At 45.8% G+C, this 23,265-nt stretch overlaps 10 protein-coding genes across 10 annotated transcripts; 5 read left to right on the top strand and 5 right to left on the bottom strand.

Moving 5' to 3' along the window:
* The first annotated feature begins 48 nt into the window (after window positions 1–48).
* EDB82DRAFT_531478 (uncharacterized protein) lies at window positions 49–1,111 on the top strand. The gene is made up of 4 exons (XM_065609241.1): window positions 49–425; window positions 479–537; window positions 591–940; window positions 991–1,111. Exons 1-4 carry the CDS (start codon window positions 61–63, stop codon window positions 1,006–1,008), a joined length of 792 nt encoding a protein of 263 aa, XP_065465268.1. The 5' UTR covers window positions 49–60; the 3' UTR covers window positions 1,009–1,111.
* A 377-nt stretch (window positions 1,112–1,488) lies between these two features.
* EDB82DRAFT_519055 (uncharacterized protein) lies at window positions 1,489–2,524 on the bottom strand (the record flags this gene model as incomplete). Its single annotated transcript, XM_065609055.1, has 2 exons — window positions 1,489–1,718; window positions 1,774–2,524. The coding sequence occupies 2 exons, from the start codon at window positions 2,522–2,524 to the stop codon at window positions 1,489–1,491; spliced, it is 981 nt and encodes a 326-aa protein (XP_065465267.1).
* A 3,230-nt stretch (window positions 2,525–5,754) lies between these two features.
* EDB82DRAFT_482351 (uncharacterized protein) lies at window positions 5,755–6,979 on the top strand (the record flags this gene model as incomplete). The annotated part of the gene is made up of 2 exons (XM_065608191.1): window positions 5,755–6,136; window positions 6,202–6,979. Coding segments are annotated over exons 1-2 (928 nt in total), but the record flags the coding sequence as incomplete, so codon positions are not given.
* Window positions 6,980–7,242: 263 nt separating this feature from the next.
* Window positions 7,243–8,651, top strand: EDB82DRAFT_549479 (uncharacterized protein). The gene has a single exon (XM_025732301.2). It carries the CDS (start codon window positions 7,292–7,294, stop codon window positions 8,546–8,548), a length of 1,257 nt encoding a protein of 418 aa, XP_025591239.2. The 5' UTR covers window positions 7,243–7,291; the 3' UTR covers window positions 8,549–8,651.
* Window positions 8,636–9,876, bottom strand: EDB82DRAFT_482350 (NYN domain-containing protein). Its single transcript, XM_025732302.2, has one exon. It carries the CDS (start codon window positions 9,745–9,747, stop codon window positions 8,755–8,757), a length of 993 nt encoding a protein of 330 aa, XP_025591240.2. The 5' UTR covers window positions 9,748–9,876; the 3' UTR covers window positions 8,636–8,754.
* Window positions 9,877–10,883: 1,007 nt separating this feature from the next.
* EDB82DRAFT_564218 (uncharacterized protein) lies at window positions 10,884–12,099 on the bottom strand. Its single transcript, XM_025732303.2, has 2 exons — window positions 11,673–12,099; window positions 10,884–11,625 (listed from the first exon to the last, which is right to left on the bottom strand). Exons 1-2 carry the CDS (start codon window positions 11,908–11,910, stop codon window positions 10,934–10,936), a joined length of 930 nt encoding a protein of 309 aa, XP_025591241.2. The 5' UTR covers window positions 11,911–12,099; the 3' UTR covers window positions 10,884–10,933.
* A 175-nt stretch (window positions 12,100–12,274) lies between these two features.
* EDB82DRAFT_482346 (uncharacterized protein) lies at window positions 12,275–13,439 on the bottom strand. The gene is made up of 2 exons (XM_025732304.2): window positions 12,621–13,439; window positions 12,275–12,539 (listed from the first exon to the last, which is right to left on the bottom strand). Exon 1 carries the CDS (start codon window positions 13,420–13,422, stop codon window positions 12,634–12,636), a length of 789 nt encoding a protein of 262 aa, XP_025591242.2. The 5' UTR covers window positions 13,423–13,439; the 3' UTR covers window positions 12,275–12,539; window positions 12,621–12,633.
* Window positions 13,440–14,237: 798 nt separating this feature from the next.
* On the bottom strand, window positions 14,238–16,472 carry EDB82DRAFT_482344 (uncharacterized protein). The gene is made up of 2 exons (XM_025732305.2): window positions 16,358–16,472; window positions 14,238–16,294 (listed from the first exon to the last, which is right to left on the bottom strand). Exon 2 carries the CDS (start codon window positions 16,147–16,149, stop codon window positions 14,341–14,343), a length of 1,809 nt encoding a protein of 602 aa, XP_025591243.2. The 5' UTR covers window positions 16,150–16,294; window positions 16,358–16,472; the 3' UTR covers window positions 14,238–14,340.
* Window positions 16,473–16,762: 290 nt separating this feature from the next.
* EDB82DRAFT_482343 (uncharacterized protein) lies at window positions 16,763–18,910 on the top strand. Its single transcript, XM_025732306.2, has 2 exons — window positions 16,763–17,729; window positions 17,789–18,910. The coding sequence occupies exons 1-2, from the start codon at window positions 17,029–17,031 to the stop codon at window positions 18,588–18,590; spliced, it is 1,503 nt and encodes a 500-aa protein (XP_025591244.2). The 5' UTR covers window positions 16,763–17,028; the 3' UTR covers window positions 18,591–18,910.
* A 1,236-nt stretch (window positions 18,911–20,146) lies between these two features.
* Window positions 20,147–22,532, top strand: EDB82DRAFT_482341 (heterokaryon incompatibility protein-domain-containing protein). Its single transcript, XM_025732307.2, has 2 exons — window positions 20,147–21,038; window positions 21,091–22,532. The coding sequence occupies exons 1-2, from the start codon at window positions 20,283–20,285 to the stop codon at window positions 22,354–22,356; spliced, it is 2,022 nt and encodes a 673-aa protein (XP_025591245.2). The 5' UTR covers window positions 20,147–20,282; the 3' UTR covers window positions 22,357–22,532.
* Window positions 22,533–23,265: the final 733 nt, after the last annotated feature.

Raw genomic sequence — 23,265 nt, 5'->3', positions numbered from 1 at the left:
ACTGAGAGTGGTAAAACCACTGGTTCTGCTAACCTGCAGCATTGGTATCAGCAAGGTCTCATGTTTTACGAACTCAACTCATGGGACCCCGCGGGAACGACTCCATGGAAGCGCGACACAGCCGAAGGCGAGCTCAGTGGAACGTTTTACGGTGACATGCTCATCCTTGCCAAGATCACGCGCCTCATGGACCCCAATGCCGAGCTTCACCACGATAATGATAACAAAAACAAGAGGAGTCTGGCTTCTCGCGCTGATGTTGTTGATTACCTGGTTCCCTATGGTTACGCACGAGTCTTCCATCCTCAGATCGCTTTGCATAAAAAGATTGCAAGTTTGGTTGCTTTGCAGATGTTCATGGAACATGACTCTCAAAGAGGTTATGCTGAATGGACTGATTTGAACAAGAACACGTATTGTCCCTTGTAAGTGTTGCCAATCCATTCTACTCTTCATCTTTACTAATTATGAAATTCAGAGAGCCAGAGGAGCCCGAGCCGCCAAAAGAGACGCCTGTCAGAACAAAGAAGTGGTCGAGTAAGTTACATATCTACTTTATGTACGTATATCAGAAAACTGACATGCAATAGTGCAAATTCATCCACTGTACCCAGGAATGGACTCCGTCTATACGAAAGACTGCGAAAGAAAAGATTCCAGAAAGTCTAGAACAGTCTGGGGTTATGAGCTAAACAAATGTTATGACTTTAGGGAGATGCCTGATACAGACTGTCGGGAGTACATTGGAACGAAAGAACAAGGAGGATGCTCGGGGGGTTTATCCCCGCATAGTGTCCTTGTTCCGGACGAGGGATACAACTGTATCTTTTACTTCGGTGGTGATTGCACGCGTCCGTTTGATCGTACGTCGGATCACACTTGTATGTCGACAAATACGGGCGACGGCTGGGTGTCTAATCAAATAGGGTCATTCAGATGTGTAAGTACATCCCTGCCGCTGCTACCATCCTGTGCTAACATCACTCACAGTTGGAAGAGAAGAAATAATCTTTTTGTAGAACAATAACACCATGGGAGGGGGATTTAGATTACTTTTGGTTATTCCTTACCTTTATGATAGATAGAAATACTAAAACCTAAAGATATAGACCAATAAAACATCTCTGCTTTGCATGTTTCTTGAACTGGTATCAGGCGCCATGGTCACCTTCCAGTTACTGTCTATTTATGTAATACTGCATGTATCCATAGGTACCTATCGTCACAGCCGGTAGTTGGCGGCTTCGCTCTCCGTTTGTACTGTTCAAAGCGCGAGTTTGAAGTGAGGGAGATCTTGGCCTCGAGTCTGAATAGTCAAGGAGATTGGGCATGATTGGCACAAGCTTGTGGACACTGGAGGACTGTAAAGGACATGAACTTTAGGGTACAAAAATACAAATCCTAAAAAGCCTAATTTACATAGTCTAAATGGCATAAGCTGACCCACTAATTTCGTCCTTTCCATTCCCATCTACAGAATAACCGCACCTAGACAAGGGAGAATGCGATCAGCCTTGCCATGTTTTCGGCAAATGGCGTGCGGCCGTAATTTCGCTCTAGGTTGAACATCCTGGTAACCGACACCCTGAGAAACTCCGTCGGAGTCCTTCCACGCCTTAACTGGGTGAGGTAGGCAGCGTTGATCCGGAATTCGAGAAAGCAGACGTGATGCCCAGCAATGTGGATAATCACAACGCTATTGACGTTAGCATCTGCTACTGTGAATAGTGTCACCAACTTGCCTATCCCCGAACTTTTGTCGCCTACTCGTACCCGAGTTAGCCCTCACCAAGATGACCTCGTAAGCCATCTGGGCAAGGGCGTCATCGTATATAATGGGGCTGTTATTGAAGGTCTTCACATCACGCTTGGCTTCAATGCCAGCAACAAAGTTTTCTGACACTTTTCCAAGCGTAGTTCGACAGCGGAGACCTCCATCGTCGATGGCAACGAATTCGAAGGTGCCCATATCCAGGGTCAATCTCTCCCGCGCCCTGAACTCAATCGCCATTGCAGCATTCTCTGGTTGGGCGTTATGGAGGATTAGACGCATCGCACAGGTGAGCAAGTGCACAGAGCACTCTTCAAGGTGCATATCCTTGGGCGATGTTCCTTCGGTATAAGAGGTTCCAGAATGTTGGCTTTCAATTGAACTTTCACTTCCCAAACTGATGCTGGAAAATGTCCGGTTGATATTGTAGTCGGGCCTCTGGGCATTCGCATTTCGATCCGATCGTCGAATAGAGCCTTCGGAGGGTTTGGTCACATCGTTGAGGGCCGACCACACCAGACCCAAGGCCCCATACATTCGTACGAGCTGATGCTCGAGCACATTTGCCTTCGTGGACGCATCCCTGTCGCTAGTGAATCTAGCCATTGGACCATTGGGGGGGTTTTCGAGAGTTGCCAGGTTGGCGGTCGCATATATCGGCAAATATGGATCCACAGGGATCACCACGACCTTTAACGCGAAAAGGTGCATACGTTTAAGAGAACTGGCCGACACTTTTCCACTCAAACCCATGTTTTCTAATAGCACCTTGGGTTCTCCCGTGCCGAAGGCTGTGTTGTAGGCCGACTCGCTAGTTACTACCTGACAGTACGGATTGGCGGAGGACATCTAGATAACAGGTTAGCTTGAGTTTTAGCCTTTAGAATGGTGAAGGAAGAAGAAGACAAGAAAAAGAAACAGAAGACGAGAAACAAGAAGGAAAAGAAGGAGAATTAGAAAGATAGAAAGCTTAATTCTATGCATCATACCGTTTGATTGAGCTGCCTCCTGGCAGAGCACTGGTTTTCGTCGCCGTGTCTGCTCAATGTCGTTACAATGTAAATAGGACAAGGAGAATTGGGCAGTGCCTTGAGAGGGAGCTTCCATCCTCTATATGGCTTAATCCATCAGTTTACTCATTTCAACCCACTTCAGGCATCAGCTGCTTGTCTCTTCCCTTTTCAACCATCTGGACAAATATCCTGCAGCTTAGCGGCGGCCTATAACAAATACCATACCCTTTCACAAAGCTCAACTTTAGTAACACGGCATCAGGGTATCAGGAAAAAGAACCCCTGGAAGCAGCAGAGACGAAGTTGGTAGGTCAGTTTATACTCCTCAGACTATAGTTCTTAGACCATTCATTTATATATCCTAAGACTTCAGAAACTTATTTGTCTGCAAATCCTACCCAGCCTGGGTGGCTTGTACGTGGTAGGGTCACTGACTCTGTTGAATGCAAGCTACTGCAGCCAGCTACTTGTCAGAGACAGAATAGAAAACAAGGTGTCTCCTTAGGCCGATCTATGCTAAAGGCATCTTGACCAATTGTACCAGTGCCGACGGTACGTTGCCCATGTTGACAAGGCATCGGTATGTATTCTCAAGAGCAAAGTGTAGTATAGCGGCGGTATCATTTGCTTCCACAATCTCTTTTCGCATATTGACGTGATGTCAATCACAGCAAATAACCAATTGTTGTTGATCTTGCTTGTATTCGTCGAGATTGCTTGGATTAGCTTACCTGCTTCAAAAACCTCAATCCAAGAATATCAACTTCCCGCTTCCGGAGTCGGCCTAATGCTCGAGTTCTTTATGTCATTTCCCGAGTCGAAAGGGAACGTGCGGTATAAGAAACAGCATTTCATCTAAAACAATTGGATCAACGGCACACAAGTATCTCCTGACCGGGAATTGGCAGTACCGTATCGGCCAATTAATCGCTTGGCCGCAGCCGGGTATATTCAGTACTGCATCCGTCTACTTATCGGAAAGGTTGTTTGTTCCGGCTCCCCATCTTGAACAAAGCAAAAACTTTGCTTGGATCGATGTGCTTGATGATTACCACAATTCGCGCATTGAATCCAAAATCAACATCCAATCCACGAAACTCATTTGCTTGCTCAAACACTGTGACATCAACGCTTCCCTCGATGTGACTCAGAGCTCTTTGGCATACAATGACTCCCCCGCCGATGATGGTAATTGTCATCGAAGAGATAATGGTCGGTGGTAGTGGGTGAAGGAAGATACGGTTTGGGAGCTGGTGTTGGGATATACAGTCCTGTACGGCTTAATACTATCACTATTGGATCATAAGACGCGAGGGATTTCGAGCGACGTGTTTTCAGTTTACAAATACTGATGCATTGTCTACAGGCCCCTATGTCCCAAAAGCACTCCATTAATCCTCGCGTGCTACTTGGACGCGAGACCGAAATCTTCTTCGGTGTGTTTCGCGTAACATCTCCCCGTCCATGCACTCGCGCTTGAAATGGAACGAACGGAGGGCGAAGACACTGATCTACCGGCTGTGACAATCGATATGGGTGCATGTACCATTGCAACATGGACAAATCTTAAGGTGTTAGGATGATTGACCACTATCCTTCCCAGTCCTCCAGTGTTATCCACGAGCTTGTGCCAATCATGCCCAATCTCCTTGACTATTCAGACGAGAAGCCAAAATTTCTTACTTGCTACTAGAAACTGGGACCGCTCTGGACGAGATAAATTATAAACTTGGAATGCCTTTTCCAGAGCCTGTCTCTTGTCCATGTTCGCATCCTCTTGAAGCGACCCTTGTCTTGTACTCACTCGAGAACCGAGAATAGAATCACGACATCTTCAACGTCCATACCAGCCCGCATCCTAAAATGGGGCATGGAGCCATGAGAAGATCTCATGCAACGGCAACTGTTTTATGCACGTACTTACGTATTGGATGGTCTAGAGTGTCGAATATCGTCTATCGGCTTAGTTACTCCGATAGAGCATCCACCAAGGCTCGCACTGCAGGACCCAGGTTGAAACGGCCTCAGCTAAGTTTATCCACGAGCGTCTTGCCACAGCGGTGTCTGGGTAAGGTAACTTGCATATCCGCTGATTTTTGATCAGCTTCAACAAATTAATGACGGCTGCCGTTTGGATTGCCGTCGAAACTAGAAGTGATTGACACGGGAAGGCCCGGGAGCATTCCTTAGCTGTGGCGCTGGGCACTGGTGTTGCTAAGTTTCGTGGAGATGTATAGTACTCCATCATTTGTGCTACAGCTGCAGGGTTGGACTTGAGTCATAGCTTCATGGCGAACATTTGAGAGCCTAGTTGGTATTTGGTAGAAAGGATAGTTACCTTTGAGATAATTGAAGTTGAACCTTTTCTTAATACCGTTACGTTCCAAGCATTATGACCTAAATGATCCAATCATATTCTTACCCTATACTAATACTAGGTTTCTCCCAAGGCACAAAATACCTAACCTTGTTTCTCTTCGTTTCTGACAATGAGCATGTGGGAATCAACCGTATGTGACCCTTGACCTGGTTATATGTCTAGGCCCAACATCTTTCAACTGGATACAACTGACGATTGAAGAGGCTTGTTTCTGCTACGTAGTCCTCCTTCTATGAAGTCTACACACGGCAGATGTTTTTCGGCGGGAGACAGGCAAATGCCAGTTGCGAAAAAGGTTTGGGCAGTTATATGCTCTGCCACGATCGATGACGCAACAATTGGATTTAATGCAGTGCTTGAAGGAACCGTGATAGGTTTTCAATAAGTATAACTACATAAATATTTCATACAAGCGTGTGATTTCATTGAGTCAAATCTTCAACTCTATGATCTTGAGCATAACATTATGATTGCAAAGTCTAATCAACTAGGTTGCCTGTATTTACATGGTGGGGCCCCACCTTTCGTACCACGCACGTCTTTAACCCACCTTTCTTCTTGACCCTTGTTTATTGTCACTCTCTCATTCACTATCAATCACCAAACAACAGCCACCCATTTCTACCCTCCTACAACATCTTCGCCAAAACCACAAATGGCCATGTCTCATTCAAAGGCAGCCGCGATGGGGAAAGTCACCACGCCTAATCAGTCTCTACATGAGCTGATCATTCAACACCCCAAGCTGTCCGACCATCCTCTGCGCTGGACCGCCCGCCATCTCGAGCTTCTACACTGCACATTCCAGCAAATCGATATCCCTCTTGAAGCTAAAACCGGCGCGCATGAGGAGTGTACCGTGAAGGATGCAACAGGGCTAGCAAATAATCCATGGTTCGGCGACTTCGAGCGAAAGGCTTCATGCTTCAGGAACCTTTTCAATGGAGAAAGAGGTCGTCTAGTGAATTATTGGTATATTCGGTCCTTTTGCATTTCCCTTTGCTACTTTATCTTTACTAACTTCTGTATGTATACAGCACGGAGCCGACATTCTACTTCAACGGACATGTTAAACATCGTCCACACTGCCCCATCTACTATCTTGAACCAACCTATGAGAAAGAAGACGAGAATAAAGAAAACAAGGGTCACGAAGACGGGGAACAAGAACTCAGGAAGACTGGGAACCCAGTTATAGGGTTCTTTGCCTACAGCAGTATTACGCAACGACGCGCGGAACGATGTTACCCCAAGCAGTATCGTAGCAGACCAAATGGCGATGCTCAACAGCTTTGGGACCGCATGGTCAGAGAGTGCACACCAGAGACGTGGTTTGAGGATCCATACCTTGTCTGCATCATCACATCTCTAGCACAATGTCAGTGGAGAGACAACCAACTAGATACCCCAGTGTCTAGAACAGAAGCTACCTGGCCGACTATCTACTACACCAAGATACCATTTGAGCCATATGGAACATTTCACGACCGTATGGAAAAAGCCCTGCTGGATGCAAAAGTCGGGACGTCAGCTGAGGGGGATGAGACAGGCTGCAAGAGCGTAAACCCAAACGCCACTGCCGAAGTCAGCGATATCCGGCATTCTTTAGGCATGATTGAGCTTTCAACTACCAACAAGGGTCTCATGAACTGACGGATCCATACTAGAGGAGATATGTTACCTCTCTGAAGTCTCAGTCATAAATAGACATTTCCGAGAGGTTGATTAGGGCATCATCTACAAAGGCGGGAAGGACAAGATACATACTGTAATGATAATCAAGTTTGCGCAATGAAATCCTGTTAAACTTTGGCATTTTAAAACACCCTGGTCTAAGACCGAAAGACAACACCGAGCTCGACTTACGCGATTTTCGGCGTTTGTGAGTTCGGTGTATTCGTTGACGGCCCGGTCTTTTCCTACAGAGAAGGCCGAGTGACCCACCCCGAGAACTTGACTCCAAGAGTCTAGAGGTCCCATAGAATATTTGATGATAAGACAGGGACATATGCCTACAATTTCTGTCTCTAGACTTTGTAAAAACTCTGCTATATTGCATGCGCTTCAACCACTCATCTTCATCACCTACTCTCTCTTGAATATTTTCTGCTCAGACCAACTACAATCATGACCAGACTGAGAATCATCATCTGCGGTGCAGGTATTGCCGGCAACGCCCTCGCCTTCTGGCTCTCAAAACACCATGATGTTACAATCATTGAGAAGCACCCCGACTTGAGATCTACTGGTCTGCAAATTGATATTCGCGGTCACGGAATTGAGGTTCTAAAGAGAATGGGCCTTGAAACCGATTTCCGTGCCGTGTCAGTGAAAGAGGAAGGACTAGAGTTTGTCAACAATTCTGGTAGAGTCGTGGCGTACTTTCCCGCAAACACGTCCGGCGAAGGGCTTCAGAGCTTTACAACTGACTACGAGATCATGAGAGGTGATCTTATCAAGCTTCTTTACGAGAACATCAAGGATCGTGTACGATTCGTATATGGGACAACTGTGGAAAGTTACGAACAACTGGAGGATTCCGTTGAAGTTCGGCTGGCAAATGGTCAGAAGGATCAGTATGACCTTGTCATCGGCGCCGACGGGCAGTGGTCCCGCACTCGAAAGCTAATGCTGGGACCTGAAGCTAAAGACCCCATTCAACTCATCGGGGTCTACGCTGGTTACTTCACCATGCCTCGCCATATCAAGGATGGAGAGAAATACAACGGAACTGCCTACATCGCTCCGGGTAAGCGGCTCTTATTCAGTCGAAGACACAATGCAGACCGAGTCCAGGTATACCTTGTGGGTCTGAATGATTCCGAACGAGTCTTGTCTGCACGTCCAGACGGTGTAGAGCTGGAAAAGGCCGTTTTATCAGAGTTGTTTCGTGACGCTGGGTGGCGCTCAGAAGAGCTGACCACCGAGCTAAAGGAATCAGACGACTTCTATTGTGAGCACATGGGTGTTGTCAGGCTAGACTCCTGGAGCAAAGGAAGAGTCGTGCTATTGGGTGATGCAGCCTATTGTCCTACAGCAACTACGGGAATGGGAACAACCTCCAGTCTCGTCGGTGCCTACGTTTTAGCCGGAGAAATCCAAGATCACATCAGTCGTGTCGGTGCCTCCAAGGAAATGCTTCCTCTAGCTTTGGCTAGTTATGAGAAGCGATTCCGCCCCTTCATCGACACAGTCCAGGATGGCATTGAGAAGGACAAAACCTACTGGCACAAGATGCCATCGAGCACTTTTGTCCTTGCTATCCTTAACTTCTTCTTAGCTGCTGCAGCCTTCTTCAAATTGGACGTACTTGCTAAGAATATTATGAAGGAGGATACAGGTAGTTGGGAACTCCCTGATTATAATGGGATGGACCTTCGGTAGGACAAGAAACGATCCAACAGATCACATCTCACCGCATGGTTCTCAGACCTCTGGTAAAAAGATTTTCCTTGTATATCAAGCAGTATTGGCTAGTTATGCTGCATTCGCCTATTTTACTAAAGCTAGAAATTGAAAACTCGATAATTATTCAGACATGTCCCTATTCGGCTACCCTGGTTTGGAATGTAATTGCTCAACCCTATTTATTAGTCATTGAGCCATCGGACGTATACTGCATTCGACCCATTTTTTCCTGGACTTCGACGTGAGAGTTCAACGTGACTTGTAGATATCAACAGCGTGCTGAGCTTGCTGCACCCGTACGTGCGCGGGTCAAAGTCAGAATGCCACTGGACCATAAGTGAACTAACTTCCTCAAGCAGAGCCCATCCTGAATCGTCAGAAGACACTTCTACAGCCTCTCGTAACCATCCAATCGTCGTCGAATCAAGTAGTTGGTGCTCAGGTGTTGAGTTGCCATGCATCGGAGGTTCCGGCATCTGAGCTCCCTCCACTTGTGTGTTCTTACTCGAAGCATCAATCTGAGCCTTGTCCTCTCCATTCTGCTCTGTTGACGATGTGTTGACTGCTAGACCTTCAACAGATGTGGCAATCGATGGACCGACGCTAATGAGCCCTGCAACAGAGGAACGAGCACTGGATGGCCCAGCTACTGACATTCCAAATTTGGCTGGCCCAGTCATTGACACCAGATTCTCGACATAAATAAACTTGTCGCAAGCTGTGACAAAAGGCTTTGGCGTTTTTCTCTCTCCACATCCAAAGACTACCAAGCCCGACTCTCGAATTCGAGTAGCCAGCCGCGTAAAGTCGCTATCACTAGACACTATACAGAAGCCGTGGAATTTGTTTGAATACAAAAGATCCATAGCATCGATAATCATGGCTGAATCGGTTGAGTTCTTCCCTTTGGTATATGCAAACTGCTGCATTGGCTGGATAGACTGTTCCAGAAGGCGCTTTTTCCATTGGTTTAATTCTGTCCCAGTCCAGTCTCCATAAGCACGTTTGGCGAAGGCTGTGCCGTACTTGGCGATCTCTGTGAGCACAGAGCCAGCCATGGAAGCTTTGGCATTGTCGGCGTCAATGAGTACAGCAAACTTGGGGGATGTCATGACGGAGGCCATTTTTCTTGGTAATTCAGTCTTTTCGAGAAATGAGCTGTATGTTTTGGCCATATCAGCTCTAGAATGTGTTTCGTGTAAAGTTGCCACTTACTTGTGGGTTTTGGTAATAGTACGATGACCAATAAGTCGTGAAGATTGTATTCGTTCCACTCTTCTGATTTTAGAATATAACATTCGGCGACTCATGAGAAGATGAATCCCCCCTATCTTTATAGTATCTGAGATCTAGAATTGCCATAGTCTAAGCGGGGTATTGGGAGGCCGACCAGATCTACCGCAAAGCATCCAGCCACTGATAAACTATTGCAATCTTCATGACATCAATCATTGTCATACTTGAATTTAAAGTTCTGATCTGTTAGAGTCTAAAGTATTACAATCTTGGGTAGAGATATGTAGCATACCTGCGATGCAATTGCCTTGTCTAACTGGCGTATCATTGTGTGAAATAGGGATCGACTTGACAGAGCGTAGTCACCAGGGACTAAACTAGTCAGATACATTTGTTTTTTTTTTCTATTTAGAGCATTTGCCTATGAGCAACAACAACTTAGAGCCATCGCCAAAAAGCATGTTCTTGATCAGATGGTATATAAGACAGCGCATTTCGACCTCGGAGATCCTCATAAAGCAGACTTTATTGCCCTTGAAAGCGAGTTTATGCTGCAGGCCGAGGACTTGTACAATGCTATCACTTGACACTCAAGCCTTTGTGCTTTAAGATCTATTCTTCACTAAACTAACTACCTCGAGCTCCTCATACAACTTGACCAGTCTATGTTCAAGGTAATTGTATCCAGAAGAGGTCTCTCCTGTAATTCTATACGTTAAAGGTTCGCATCTAAGACAATCTATATCTAAGTTGTGTTTAGATATGAGTGACGAAAGCAGGATAGTGGCGTCTGTTGTCGAGGGGAATAAAGTCTTCTGAATTGATCGAGGGTCTCTATGGTGAGGTTTCGAGACATGTAGCTCCTTTTAAGACGTGTTAGTAAAGGCGTTTTCCGAGATTCAGATACTAACTCAGGGTCCTTCCGACTTGCAATAAGAACCTCTTTCAAAAACGATGTATATTGGAAGAGTTCTAAAGTACTATCTTTTTAGTTTAACTTGAAATAATTCGGATGTTTGGAATTCTAATAGATAATAGAAGTATCAGATTTATAATATTAGAAGCTTGAGTAATTCAGAAAAATAAAATAAATAAATAAAGCGTTAATGAACAGATAACTAATAATTAAGCCAGGACGCTTTTACTTTCCGCATAGTCGCTGGTTCCATGTTCCGGATCTGCATCCTTAAACTCCCCTGCCTTGCACAGCGAGCCAGCGTTATATTTTCCCTTGGGTCCATCAACTCCCTTAAATTCCCTTTTCGAGTTTGCCAGGAGCATGTTTTCAGCCGCTTCAGGAAGCCAACCATTGATAAAGTCACCATGTGTACAGTATGAGGATCCACAAGAAAGTTCGAGCGGAGCGGGACCATCCCAACCGTCTGGGAACACCTCACGGAGATCATAGCGGATGCTAAATCGCAGCTGTGGCATTCGCTTCATGCCAGCTGGACAACGGTTCTCAGGTCTGAAGGTTTTCGTCCAATGATGGACCCCGGAATACGTAGACTCCAATGACTCCTCGTTAACGCAGTCATGGAAGAGCAGAATGGTTTGGAGCCGTCCGCAGCCCTTGGTAGGGAATGCTGCTCGGTCCTTGACTTCTTGAGGATTACCTCCATACTCGCAAAACCACTGGATACCAGCAAGAGGCTCGACATGGTCATTTGACGTTGCGCTTGCATTACCGACAACCACTTTATAATCCTGAGGAATAGCAACCTCAGCCTTATCAATGCTGACGTAGTAGGCGCTGAAACGACTAATAGGAACTGTGATACGATCACTGCCGTTCTTTGCAAAGAGAGTTGGTACCCCTGTCAAGTATTAGATGATGGACGTTGGGCAACGAACATCTACTTACAATAGGACGAGAAATCGTTTGGGTTCTCAGCAGTGGAACAACCTGTTTGGAGCTCTTTGGATGTGGTTGTGTTCACCGTGACAGCATCTGATCCAAAGAAACTATGCATATGGCTAACGTATTGACCTGGGAACACAATAGGGTCTATGTTTTTCAACATGAACCTCGGTGCATTAGTGACAGTGTAGGCACTGACAGCGACAAGCCCGTAGAGGGCCGAGAAGACGAGGCACTTCATGACAAAAAAAAAAAAAAAAAAAAGGGATATCAGTCTGTTACTTAAACGAATGGAGTTGGTTGAACGAAGAAGTGAGAATTAAATTGGGTTGAATGAAACAGGAAGATGGAGAGACGTTGTCTGTATATAAATAAAAGTTATTTTTTGTTGCTAAAACATGGGTTCATGTCTGTAGCATCCCGCAGCATCAATTCCGCGCTTGCAGAGATTACAGGACTGGCCATGTTATTTCGCCTATCACCCCAGTACATTATAATAAAATAATTGGTTGATAGGTAAGCATATAAGAGTGGGTAGATGAGATGGATCCAATTACATCATCTCAAGACCGGGGGCAGCAACGACCAGCGGGGGTTTGCGACCTCCTAAGTTAACCTACCTCCAGGTGTGGTAGACGAAATAACCTCCTTTAGACTTCGGGTTTTTATGAGTTGTTGCTCGTAAATGTCGCACGAGCGTTTAATACTCAACGATGCAGCCATTAGAATTGAGACCGTGGGGCTTTAACAAGATGAAGGGCAGCATGATCGGCACGTCTACGCGCTCTCGAGTAGAGGCGCCTGTACATATCCTTGTGGCATTACAGAACAGGCATAGTCACCACCGAGGCAAGAACAAGTTCATCCAACGTACGATTTAAGTTGATCCCTATACAATACTTTTTTCTTATGGCCATGCCTTGTACTAACATCTTTACCTCTGCCGCACAGATGATCTGGGATATTAAGCTGAAGACTCCCTCTCCCTCGCCTCCACCTCGAGAAATTGCTTCAGGGTGTCTATCACCGTCTCAGCCAATGGTCTGTATCTGACCCTAAGGACCTCCACTGCTTTAGACCCATCGACAGTATATAGATTGTTGAGTGCCTCGTCCTTGCCAGAACCAGGTGTGCCTATGGGAATCCTGCAACGAGCCTCTTGGGCCAGGCTTGATCTGGCCGCGTCTGCGGCACTCTGCCAGTCAAAATGCTCAGCCAGAAGAAATCTCTTACCACTGGCATCTGGCGTGTCAACAGCAGATACGACCATCAGGGCAGCGTCGCGTACGTCGATAGCACCAGCAAAGTCAAGACGTGGAACTTGAGGAGCGTCGACTAAGCCCCAGAGCAGGGAAGCCGTTGAGTGCAGGCGAGTCATTGAGTCGATAGCCTCGATGTGAGGACCGAAGATTGTTGATGGACATAAGCACACAGTATCGAAGTGTGGCTTATTTGCTGACATCCACTCCCATACAGCTTTCTCAGACAGCGCTTTAGACGCTATGTACAAGACTATTGGGTCCTGCTCCTTCGCGGCTTCTTCGTACGTCACTGGGTTCCAGTCGGCTTCAGTGTAAGTATACCCAGGGCGAGAGCCTCTAGAGAGGTCGAGCATGGCAGAGAAAGAAGATATCTGCACAACCCTACGGAACGAGGAAGACGCATACTTTTTGGCTGCTTCTAGCACAGCTGTGGTGCCGGCGATAGCGGGGCTGAGTATCTCGCGAATGTTGTCTTGAATATTCTTGCCCATCGGACAAGGGCTCGCCACATGAACGACACTAGTAATGGTTTCGTTGAATGCGTGTTGGAAACATTCTGGCTTGGTCAGATCTTCAACGAAGACGATGCGGAGCTGATCAGACTTGATATATGCTGAAAAGCTTGTGCGGACCGTTTCAGCGGCCTTCTCGGAGCGTACTGTCGCATAAACCGTTCTGTCATGCTTTAGTAGTTGATCAACGACATGTAAACCAAAGTATCCGTTGGCTCCTGTCACAAGGATAGAAGAAGGTGAGAAAGACATGTAGCCAGTAATGCCTTGACTGTCGGCAGTATAGTAGAATATTCTCGGCTGTCTGTAATGATAGACTTCGCTTGAAATTATATATGTATTTATTAGTGGTTGGTACAATGCTAAAGCCTGTATCATTTCGGAGTTAAGTTATTATGGACTTATGCTGCCTAAGTCCGCCAAAACGGCAAAGTCCTGGTAACTCTCTGATGCCCCATTCCCCATAAGTTTGGGTTGGACAGGGATAGAATGCGGGACTAGTCTATATTAACTTCAACCTGCGCCAGGCCGTCTTCAGTGTATCAGAAAGATTGACCGTTGGAAGCATAAGAGACGAAACTAGTAGGTCGCTTTATCCCCCTTAGGCTATAGTCCTTACACCCTAAGACTTAGGAGGCTATTTCTTCTGCTACCCAATAGGCCGTGTAGAGTCACATCAAGTCTAATCTCACAGATACAGTATTAACTTTAATTTGTATGATTGGCTGATGAATTGTATTATATGGTCACAAGATGCAGCACGATAATCCGAAATGAACACGTTTCGTCCATAGGTATTGAAATAATTTCATAAGTACATGGAAGGACTGAGTAAGTTTCCAAGCCGTAGAACAGCAATTGAACACACTTGACGAGGGTAAGTTTTCAACAGAAAGTCTACACATCTGCTAATACATCTACCAAAGCTTTCTCGCTCACCATCAACGTTGCCAAGGTGGGCACTTCGCCTGGTTGAACTGGAAAGACAGATCCATCTACAACTCTGAGATTCTGTACCCCTCTTACCCTAAACTTGGAATCCAACACAGCAAATGGATCTTGATCGGATCCAATTGCACAGGTGCCTGAGACATGGTGAGAGTAAGTCTGCGCCCGGAGGTAGTGTTTCTGCCAAGTGTCTGTGCATTCCACCCCTGCGGCACATGGGCGGTGTTCGGTGAACGGATTATCCTCAAGACTGTTGAAAATTGGCCTCACGAAATTGATAGCATCCACCATAGACTCAATATCCTGACTACTATCTCCACGGAAAAATCCCAGGTCGATGTCTGGAACGTCTTGCGGGTTTGCAGATCTGAGCTTGACAGTGCCGTTGATGCTCCTGGGATGCAACTGCATAAAACCACATTCAAACTCGTTCCTGTTCCAACCCGGCATGCCAGGGAAGAAGCCGATGAAATTCATACTACCACAGTAGAAGTGAATATCGCGCGTTCGCAGGGCTGCTGCTGTGGTATAGACAACGTCCCAGAAACCCACAACAGGCTTCTGGAACGTACCATATAGAACTGCCTCGTAATTATCGTGCATTCTAGTTCCCACCCCGGGAAGATCCTTGATAACCGTGATGTTAAATGCTTCCAATTCCGAAGCTGGTCCGATTCCACTAAGCTTGAGCAGCTGAGGCGTATTAAAGACACCACCGGCAAGGATAACTTCTCTAGTTGCGAATGCCTTGCCAGCAGTACCCTTGAAACTGGTATTGTGTCGTGGATCTGCTGCGTAAAGACTTTTGCCTTGTAAGTATTCGATGCCGATGGCTTTGGGGCCTTTGGGATCCGAATACTCGGAGAAGATTACCTTTGTGACAAGGGTATGCTCTTGAACGGTCAAGGGAAAATTCTGAGGATCATCAAGGGTGGCGCGGATAAGATTGAGCGGGCTGGATCGGACACCATGGCGGGAGTGAGTATGCGGCGTAAAGACGCCGTTGATATGATCCCTATTAGGATCATCTGTGTTGATGTCGCGGCTTAGTAACGTGAATAGTGTCGAGTTGGTTTGGTTTCCTCCCAGTAGATCAGAGGTAAGTTGAGCAAGAGAAGTTTGATCAGAGCTGTTCAACGCCCATGAAGGATCAGCCTGCGAAGTGTCGATGTATCCCGTAAACCCGTGAGAAGGGTCGCTTCCATTTTGCAGGTAGTTACATCGTTCAAGTTTAACCAAGTACTGGCGCATATTCGTTGACATCCATGAATTATCGCCAGTGATCTCAGCCACGTCGTTCCAGTCAACGTCGGCCGGTAACGAGAGTGTTGCAGCATTATGCATAGCACAACCCCCAAGGGTACCGGCACGAGGGTAGTATATGCCTAGTTGTTCAGCACCCTCTGGAGGATCGCGGCCTACATAGAACTCTCCGTTTTCTTGTCTCCACGTCATGAACTCGAATTCACTTTCAAATTCTGGAGTGTCTCGAGTGACAAAGAAGTCCCATCTGGTGAGAGGATCATTGATGGCTAGCGTGTTGTTGTAAACAATCTCGGAATTGGTATTGTTGAATTGATCGTCTCCAGCATCGACAAGAAGAACCGAGTGACCAGCTCGCGCAAGGTTCGCTGCCAAGGGTCCACCGCCAGGGCCTGATCCCACGACAATGTACTCGTAAGTGTCGTGACTCGATGGTAAATGAGCTGCTTTTGTGGCTGATGCCAAAGCTAGGAATATCTTGAGGTTCATTCTCATTATATCTCAAGATTGTGGGTGCTTTGCCTGGTAGAAATCGAATGTGATGAAGAGTGACTTATTCTATATACAAATGATTTAACAGGAACATGTGTTCTTCTTATAGTACACTACTTCCTTGCTTCTTACCTCCCAGGCAAATAGCCTACACATAGTTCTAGTATTAGTTCCTTGATACTGAAGGACTCGTCATCAGAGAGACCTTTACCTGCCAAATACTACTAAGCTAATTCGGCACGTCTGGTGGACCCTGAACTTTCCAGTAGCGGCCCTTCTTGAATCTGTCTCATGAGCAAGAACGTTACGTTGAACTTACCATGTATGGGTCCATGGACCGCGTCTGTCCTGTTGATCAATGGAGACCAAGTTCGGTTTGGAGAAGATCTTGGCTCACGGATTTATCGGGTCGTATCTCCGTGAATTGGCGGAGGTCGAACGGGCTGCGACGTTATCATCGATGCCAAGCCCCGTCTCGGCCGAACCGTACCACAATACCGAACGACATTCGGCAATTCATGCTAGCGCAAGGTATATTCAGCTCAACGTAGTATTAAATGCCAGAATTTCGAAATTGGTGATTTTCGCATGCATGGAGATTAGTCAAAGCAAGTCTCCCCGTTTGACTGAGCATACGTAAGCTGGAAATTGGAATTTGGCCAACGACGTAGGCTGTGCAGTGACAGATTACATTCTGGCACTTCGGCATTTCGGATTGTTAATAGAAAGACCCCCTATGAGCGTAAACGTGCGGCTAACAATTAGATACTCGATTCGGCCTCGGAAGCCAAAGAGACGCCGTAAATTGTTCAAAGGACTATTAACATGATGCGCCTTCGAACTGACAGATTGAATCAATTCTCATTCCATTGATTCTTGACAATGCGGCCTCTTCCTACTGCTGTGTGGACAGCGAGCTATGCTTGTTTCGCCATTGCCAAATCTATTCTTTTTGATCAAGGATCAGTCATCACTTTCGACGAAGCATCTCAATCCATAGAGGTGAAGCGCAACCACTCTGTTCTAATTCTCAACGACGAAATCGCCGCTGTATTTGAGCCCTCAAAGGATAATGTGACTATTCCTCCTGATACCGAAGTCATATATGCTGGGAACGACATTATTAGCCCTGGCTTTATCGACACACATCGCCATGCCTGGCAAACGGTTCAAAGAAGCCTTGGGGGTGATAGCTGTCTAGCTGAGTATCTGGGGCGTTGGTCTAATTTCTCCTTGACTGCACAGGTATTCACTCCAGAGATCATGTACTACTCGGAACTCGTCGGACTCTGCGAAGCCCTAAACTCAGGCGTTACGACTCTGGTAGATAATGCTTCAGGTGGCTTTACGCAGGCTATCAACGACGCGACTATCAGAGCAATCGTTGACAGTGGGATCCGTGGTTTCTATGCATACCATATACGCCGAGGAATTGACGGGTTTGCCTTTGAGGATCAGGAAAAGCATTTTAAAAACATTTCGGGACAGTCCGAGCGAAATGCTCTTTTATCTTTTGGTCTTGCGTACGAAACCTTTGATACTGGCGACCCAGAAGAGGTGCAGCATATTGTTAATATGGCAAGGTAAGCCACGCAGCACAATTTCTTGCATAAGTTGATGATAGCATCTAACTGAAAAATAGAGCATCCAATATCTCGTTTCTCCAAACTCACTTCGTGGGTGGACCGATGGGTGTAGAAAACAGTCCCTCGATCTTGGCAAGGCTCGGCCTGCTTAATGATACATACCCCGTTATCTTTGTTCATGGCAATGCTGTGACACCTACAGATGCCGATCTCTTGCGACGTTTCAATCACTATATCTCCATGGCTCCCGAGTTTGAGATGCACCACGGTCAGGATAACGCCAATCTTGCCTTGGTGCAAGATCAGGCTGCACTCAGCGTTGGAACACATTATACCTTCAGTGGTGACTTGATAACACAGGCCAGAATATGGTTACAATCTGCCCGTCAGCAAGCCTATCAGAAAGCCATCAAAGACTTTCAATATCCGGCGAACAATCCAATGTCAACTAATCAAGCCTTTTTGCTTGCGACACGAGCCGGAGGATTAGCCCTGCGACGACCCGACCTCGGTGTCATTCGTGTTGGCGCTAAAGCTGATGTCGTTGTATTCGATGGATCGGCTCCGACCATGCTAGGCTGGGAAGATGCAGTCACTGCTTTACTTCTACATTCTAACCCCAGCCATGTCAAGCATGTGATAGTGAATGGCGAGTGGAAAAAAAGGGATGGGCAGCTCTACTGTGCTCTGAATGATACCACTGTTCGAGAAAGGTTCCTAAACTCAGCACAAACTGTACGGTCATTTTGGTCGGGGATAGAGTCAACTAACTTCACGGGTACTGTACCTGTAACGGGGGCATCGTATCGCCAACTTGATGAACTAGATGTGGTGAGAGGGTCTGCAAATGGATATTGAGTACGACGCAGGTCTCTGTCTATAGGGGACACAACCCGACACTGCGAGGGTAATTTGAGAAGTGACTTGAAAGGAAAAGCGATGGTCGGTATGTTATGATGGCTACACTAGCAGGCGTGGCTATTGCGATAATACCGGGTGCATTGGCTTTAGCTGTATCTATATTTCAGACTTGAATTGGCTGGCAGCAGTGGAAGCATCCTGTTACAGGGTACTTACTCAGGTTGGGACGGGTAGATCTTAGGACGTTCGTATAAAAAAAGGCTCATACCCTTCCACTCTTCGTTTTGTAACACTAGGTCAATAAATTTCAATCCGTGCCAACATTATTGAACTATATGATTCATAAAAGAATGAATGAAATGATTGAAGATCTGGGTTGAAGAACTGCAGATAAATGTAGAAGTGACATAGTCACGTTGCACACACGTGATCCCCTCCACGTTAAACAAGTCTCCACATGAAATCCTATGTTAGACCTGGTTAAGCAGGCATAAAAGTCGAAAATATTCCAGGAAAAGTAACCATGACCAGATGTCTATTCAAAATCTTAGATAACTTAACCTATTTAACGATCTTAAAGACATATGCTGTAGAATATTTTCCCAGACCCTTGCAGAGTAAGAGCATAGCCAAAGAACAAGAGACATCAGTGTTCACATAGGTAGGCTAGTAGGTAGCAGAAGTCTTATGATATAAAAATAAGAAGTCTAAAAACTAGAGTCTGAGGAGCATAAAGTGACCTACCAATTTCGTCTTTTATGCTTTCAGCGGGTAATTTTTCTGATACCTCGAGGGTAGGGCCGGGGCTAATAATAAGAACAATCTGCTTCTATTCCCTTCTATTGGCCGCCTTGATTCCCCTTTCCTCCTCGATGTGCTTTGACGTGGCAGGGTTTCTATATCCTCTCCAGCTGAAAAAAGATCTCCATTCTCGGTGGTGTTTATGATTATTTTCTGTAACATTTCCCGCCTTATCTTCAAACACAATCTATAATCCTAATTCTGGCAATTCATCCAGACTGCATTGATGAAAAACTTTCAGGCCGCCATGAGATACTCGCCGTTGATAGTTTTCGCATTTGCGGCGACCCACGCCGCAGCTGATGACCTATCAGACTTCTCCAATGATCTTGCCACTGATGTCGGCCCACTTCTCGTCCTTTTTGGAGAGTCAACGACTCGTCAGTATCTCAGCGAAGGCACATCTTTTCTAGATTACTTCATTTTTGCAATGGCGCCGATCGGAATCATTACTGCTATCATGTATATTATTATTAATATCTATAACTAATAAAAGTTAATATTGCATTCCTAAATATATCAATTGTTAAATTTAAATATTGCATTTATAAGACTAAGAAACAGTATCATTGTCCTTACCAGCGACTTATTGCAGTAAATATCATGCCCCGGCAGCTCAGGAAGATCTGGATCAGTTCAGCTCACTGTTATGAGTAAACAGTTGAACAGCACGTGACGCAACATCCAATGCTCTTGATTCGATATCACAACATACGCGGCATGTATGAGAACGCGGTTACAGTGCGGGGTCGTGGATGACTTAGAAGCGCGACTTCGAGGTGCTGATCTTATGTTCCTAAACTTAACATATCCTCACGTTCACTAGGATAGTTCCCGTTGAAAACTCTCATTCTTGTGAACCTTCAAGCTCCCCTCCACCTCAACAGGATGTCGAGTCCACCCAACAAACGAAGGAAACTTGATCAGGCCCTAGACCTTAGCAGTTGTTGTGACCGGTGCCGCACAATACCATGGTCGGCTATGATTCAGAAGCTTGCCAATAGGAAATACTACTGCGTTGCAGAAGTATCCGAATCTCAGCAAGATCTTGCATTGTCTTCTTGTCGTATCTGCCAATCACTTGCAATACTCAAGTCGGATAAGTCACAAATCTTTCTACACGCCCTATCAGCTGGCTGGCTTTTCAAAGGGTTGAGGGCGACTCGACTGTCAGAGCTCAAACTTACGGACACAGTTCTACTACGTCTCGACTCGAGGAAAGAAAAGAAAGAAACGAAAATAGATAAAGTCATGGGCAGTCTCATAGCTGTTGAACCAACCGAACCAACCTCAGAGCCTTCTCCCAGCCTTTTGCCTTCTCAACCCTGGCCTAGAACTATTGAGTATGAACGAATCAAGTCTTGGATCACCTACTGCAATAAAAACCACGATGACACTTGCACATCAAAGGAGAAGATTCAACTACAGCCTTTCAAAGTCATAGACTGCATTTCTCACCAGTCTGGAAAGCCTATCAAACCTGTATCACTTCCTACGAATCAGGAATATGCAGCTCTCTCATACGTCTGGGGAGAAGATGACAAAAAGCAGTCAGGTGTAAGCGAATCAACGGCTCCAGTCATCAATGATAGTATTGAAGTGACAAAGAGATTGGGTTATAAGTATCTATGGGTCGATCGACATGTGCGTTGAATAGCCAGTTATTCAATATTTGCCGCCTGCTGATGATTCATAGTGCATCGACCAAAAGCAATCAGAAAATTCGAAGAAGAAAGAATTTGAGATGATGGACAAGATCTATTCCCAAGCCTCTTTCACCATCATTGCTGCTGCCGGGAAGGACTCTGGGGATGGCTTGGCTGGGGTGACTGCACCGCGTAATCAACAAAGAAAACCGCTGCAAATAGATAACATGCAATTTCGCTACCTTGGCAAACCACCCAGGGACAAAATTCAGTCCACCAAATGGGCCGAAAGGGGCTGGACATACCAAGAAGGATTCTTATCCCGGAGGAGGATCTTCTTCACCAACGAGCAAGTCGTTTTTCAGTGCAACAACATGACTTGCCTAGAGTCTCTGAGTATATCTATGGAGGCTTTGCATAACAAATCGGGCCGAGTACTTGACTACATTCAACCGTTAAAGATAAAATCGCCAGACACAAGCCGTAAAACCATAGGAGATCACATTATAGGATACAGTGCCAAGCAACTTACGAAGAAAGAAGATTCCCTGAATGCCTTTTTGGGTATCCTCAGCTACTACGAGGAGAAATACTTCTGGGGTCACTTTCTGGGAAATCCGATACATGATAAGGAGCCTCACATGATAAATGCATGGTATCATCTGAAGCCTGCAACTCGCGTCAGGAAGTTTCCAACCTGGTCATGGACAGGCTGGCGGGGAGAATTGAAATTAACGAGCCGCAACAACCCAGAGTACAAACTTGAATTAGTCACCTTGATTGGAGAGATCATAAATATCGATAAGTACAGAAAGCGAAGGATTTTTAAGCGGCCTAAGTTAAAACCTTTCATTCAGTTAACAGGGATGGTAATACATGTGCCATTCGAGTTCATCGACTGGGGCAACCACAAGGAAAATTGGACGCAGGGCCTCCAGAAAGGAATCTGGGCCGCCCTTCGGCTCACCGACAACATTACCGCATATTCTCTTTTCTATCCTGACCATGAATCCCTTGCGGAGAAAAAGGATTTCTCTCTTCCGGCCATGATACTAGAGAGTGGTACGAGTTCAAAAGAAAAGAACACAATCATTCTCGTTTTGCAAGAGGGCAAGGGATACTACCAGCGGGCTGGTTTGATGAGAATGGCCAGTGTCACAAGTCCAGAAGCAAAAGATTCAGGTCAGGAAAATGACCTGCAACCAACTATGTACAAAGATGCTTCGGGATGCTGGTCGAGGCATGCGCCAACATGTGAAATGAAAAAGTGGGTTTGGCTGCAGGCAGCCGAGGATAGAACCTTTCAAGTATGGTAACTTTGAACTATTATATACTAATCATATCCCCCTACCCTGTATTATAATTAGTGCCAAGCATCAATGATTAGCACTGATCCCACGATAACATCACTGATTCCCTACAAAGTAACCAAGTATATATACATTCACTTAACATTAGTTAGTATACTTAGCTCAATAGCTATTAATGAAACCTCTTTACCTGAATACGCCTTACCCGCTATATCTACTATTAAGAAAAATGACACTTCGCTACCGCTCACTATCATACGCCCTACGACTCTGCCAATATAAACCAGTACGGACTAGCCTACTTGTTTAAAACCTAACCGTCACAGGAGGGGTGTATGACAAAGCGGTGAGTTAGTTTAGTATATCTATTGCTTGTCTTACTGCGTTCCCAAGGCTGTCAAGTGGATCCAAAACTTCGGTGTTAGGGAAGCCATCATTTGGTTCACCAGTGGGTTCACCAAAGTCAGCAATGGTCGGAGAACCCTTACCATCAGAACCTGACAGACCATTGTCAAATAAGTTTTTTTGCCTTCGTTGCCCTAGCCTCCCTCTCATGATACCAATAGTGAGGCTTCGCAAAGACAGTCTTCAGGCCATTCCCGAGAACTGAAACCACCTCTGGCTTGACCTTCATAGTTATTTGACTTATCTGCATCTCAAAGTATATCTGAAGGGATTGGTTTCCAATGCTGTCGACAACAGCCCATTTTTTCATGCCGCAGCATTTGATTCATCCGAGCCTCATTGTCAGGATCATCGGGACTGCTGGGGTTATTGGCAAAGCCGTAACGATTCACATGTTTTGGCGGCAGAAATGCCATGTACAATATGGAACCACAGAACAGATTGCCAGTAGCCGAGTTTAAAGAGCTGGTAGTGGTATTGTTCGACATCCACAATTTGCCAGAGGTGGAA

The sequence above is a fragment of the Fusarium venenatum genome, assembly GCF_020744135.1.
Source record: "Fusarium venenatum strain MPI-CAGE-CH-0201 chromosome Unknown EDB82scaffold_1, whole genome shotgun sequence".
NCBI classification, from domain to species: domain Eukaryota; kingdom Fungi; phylum Ascomycota; class Sordariomycetes; order Hypocreales; family Nectriaceae; genus Fusarium; species Fusarium venenatum.
Note: the sequence above shows the minus strand (reverse complement) of the source record. Positions and strands in the feature narration are given on the sequence as shown.

Coding starts and splice junctions, on each gene's coding strand:
- EDB82DRAFT_531478 (XM_065609241.1), top strand. CDS start 61: ATGTTTTACGAACTCAACTCATGGGACCCCGCGGGAACGACTCCATGG. Junction 426..478: donor AAGAACACGTATTGTCCCTT/GTAAGTGTTGCC, acceptor TATGAAATTCAG/AGAGCCAGAGGAGCCCGAGC. Junction 538..590: donor CAGAACAAAGAAGTGGTCGA/GTAAGTTACATA, acceptor GACATGCAATAG/TGCAAATTCATCCACTGTAC.
- EDB82DRAFT_549479 (XM_025732301.2), top strand. CDS start 7,292: ATGACCAGACTGAGAATCATCATCTGCGGTGCAGGTATTGCCGGCAAC.
- EDB82DRAFT_482350 (XM_025732302.2), bottom strand. CDS start 9,747: ATGGCCAAAACATACAGCTCATTTCTCGAAAAGACTGAATTACCAAGA.
- EDB82DRAFT_564218 (XM_025732303.2), bottom strand. CDS start 11,910: ATGAAGTGCCTCGTCTTCTCGGCCCTCTACGGGCTTGTCGCTGTCAGT. Junction 11,626..11,672: donor AAACGATTTCTCGTCCTATT/GTAAGTAGATGT, acceptor AATACTTGACAG/GGGTACCAACTCTCTTTGCA.
- EDB82DRAFT_482346 (XM_025732304.2), bottom strand. CDS start 13,422: ATGGGCAAGAATATTCAAGACAACATTCGCGAGATACTCAGCCCCGCT.
- EDB82DRAFT_482344 (XM_025732305.2), bottom strand. CDS start 16,149: ATGAGAATGAACCTCAAGATATTCCTAGCTTTGGCATCAGCCACAAAA.
- EDB82DRAFT_482343 (XM_025732306.2), top strand. CDS start 17,029: ATGCGGCCTCTTCCTACTGCTGTGTGGACAGCGAGCTATGCTTGTTTC. Junction 17,730..17,788: donor CATATTGTTAATATGGCAAG/GTAAGCCACGCA, acceptor ACTGAAAAATAG/AGCATCCAATATCTCGTTTC.
- EDB82DRAFT_482341 (XM_025732307.2), top strand. CDS start 20,283: ATGTCGAGTCCACCCAACAAACGAAGGAAACTTGATCAGGCCCTAGAC. Junction 21,039..21,090: donor ATCTATGGGTCGATCGACAT/GTGCGTTGAATA, acceptor GATGATTCATAG/TGCATCGACCAAAAGCAATC.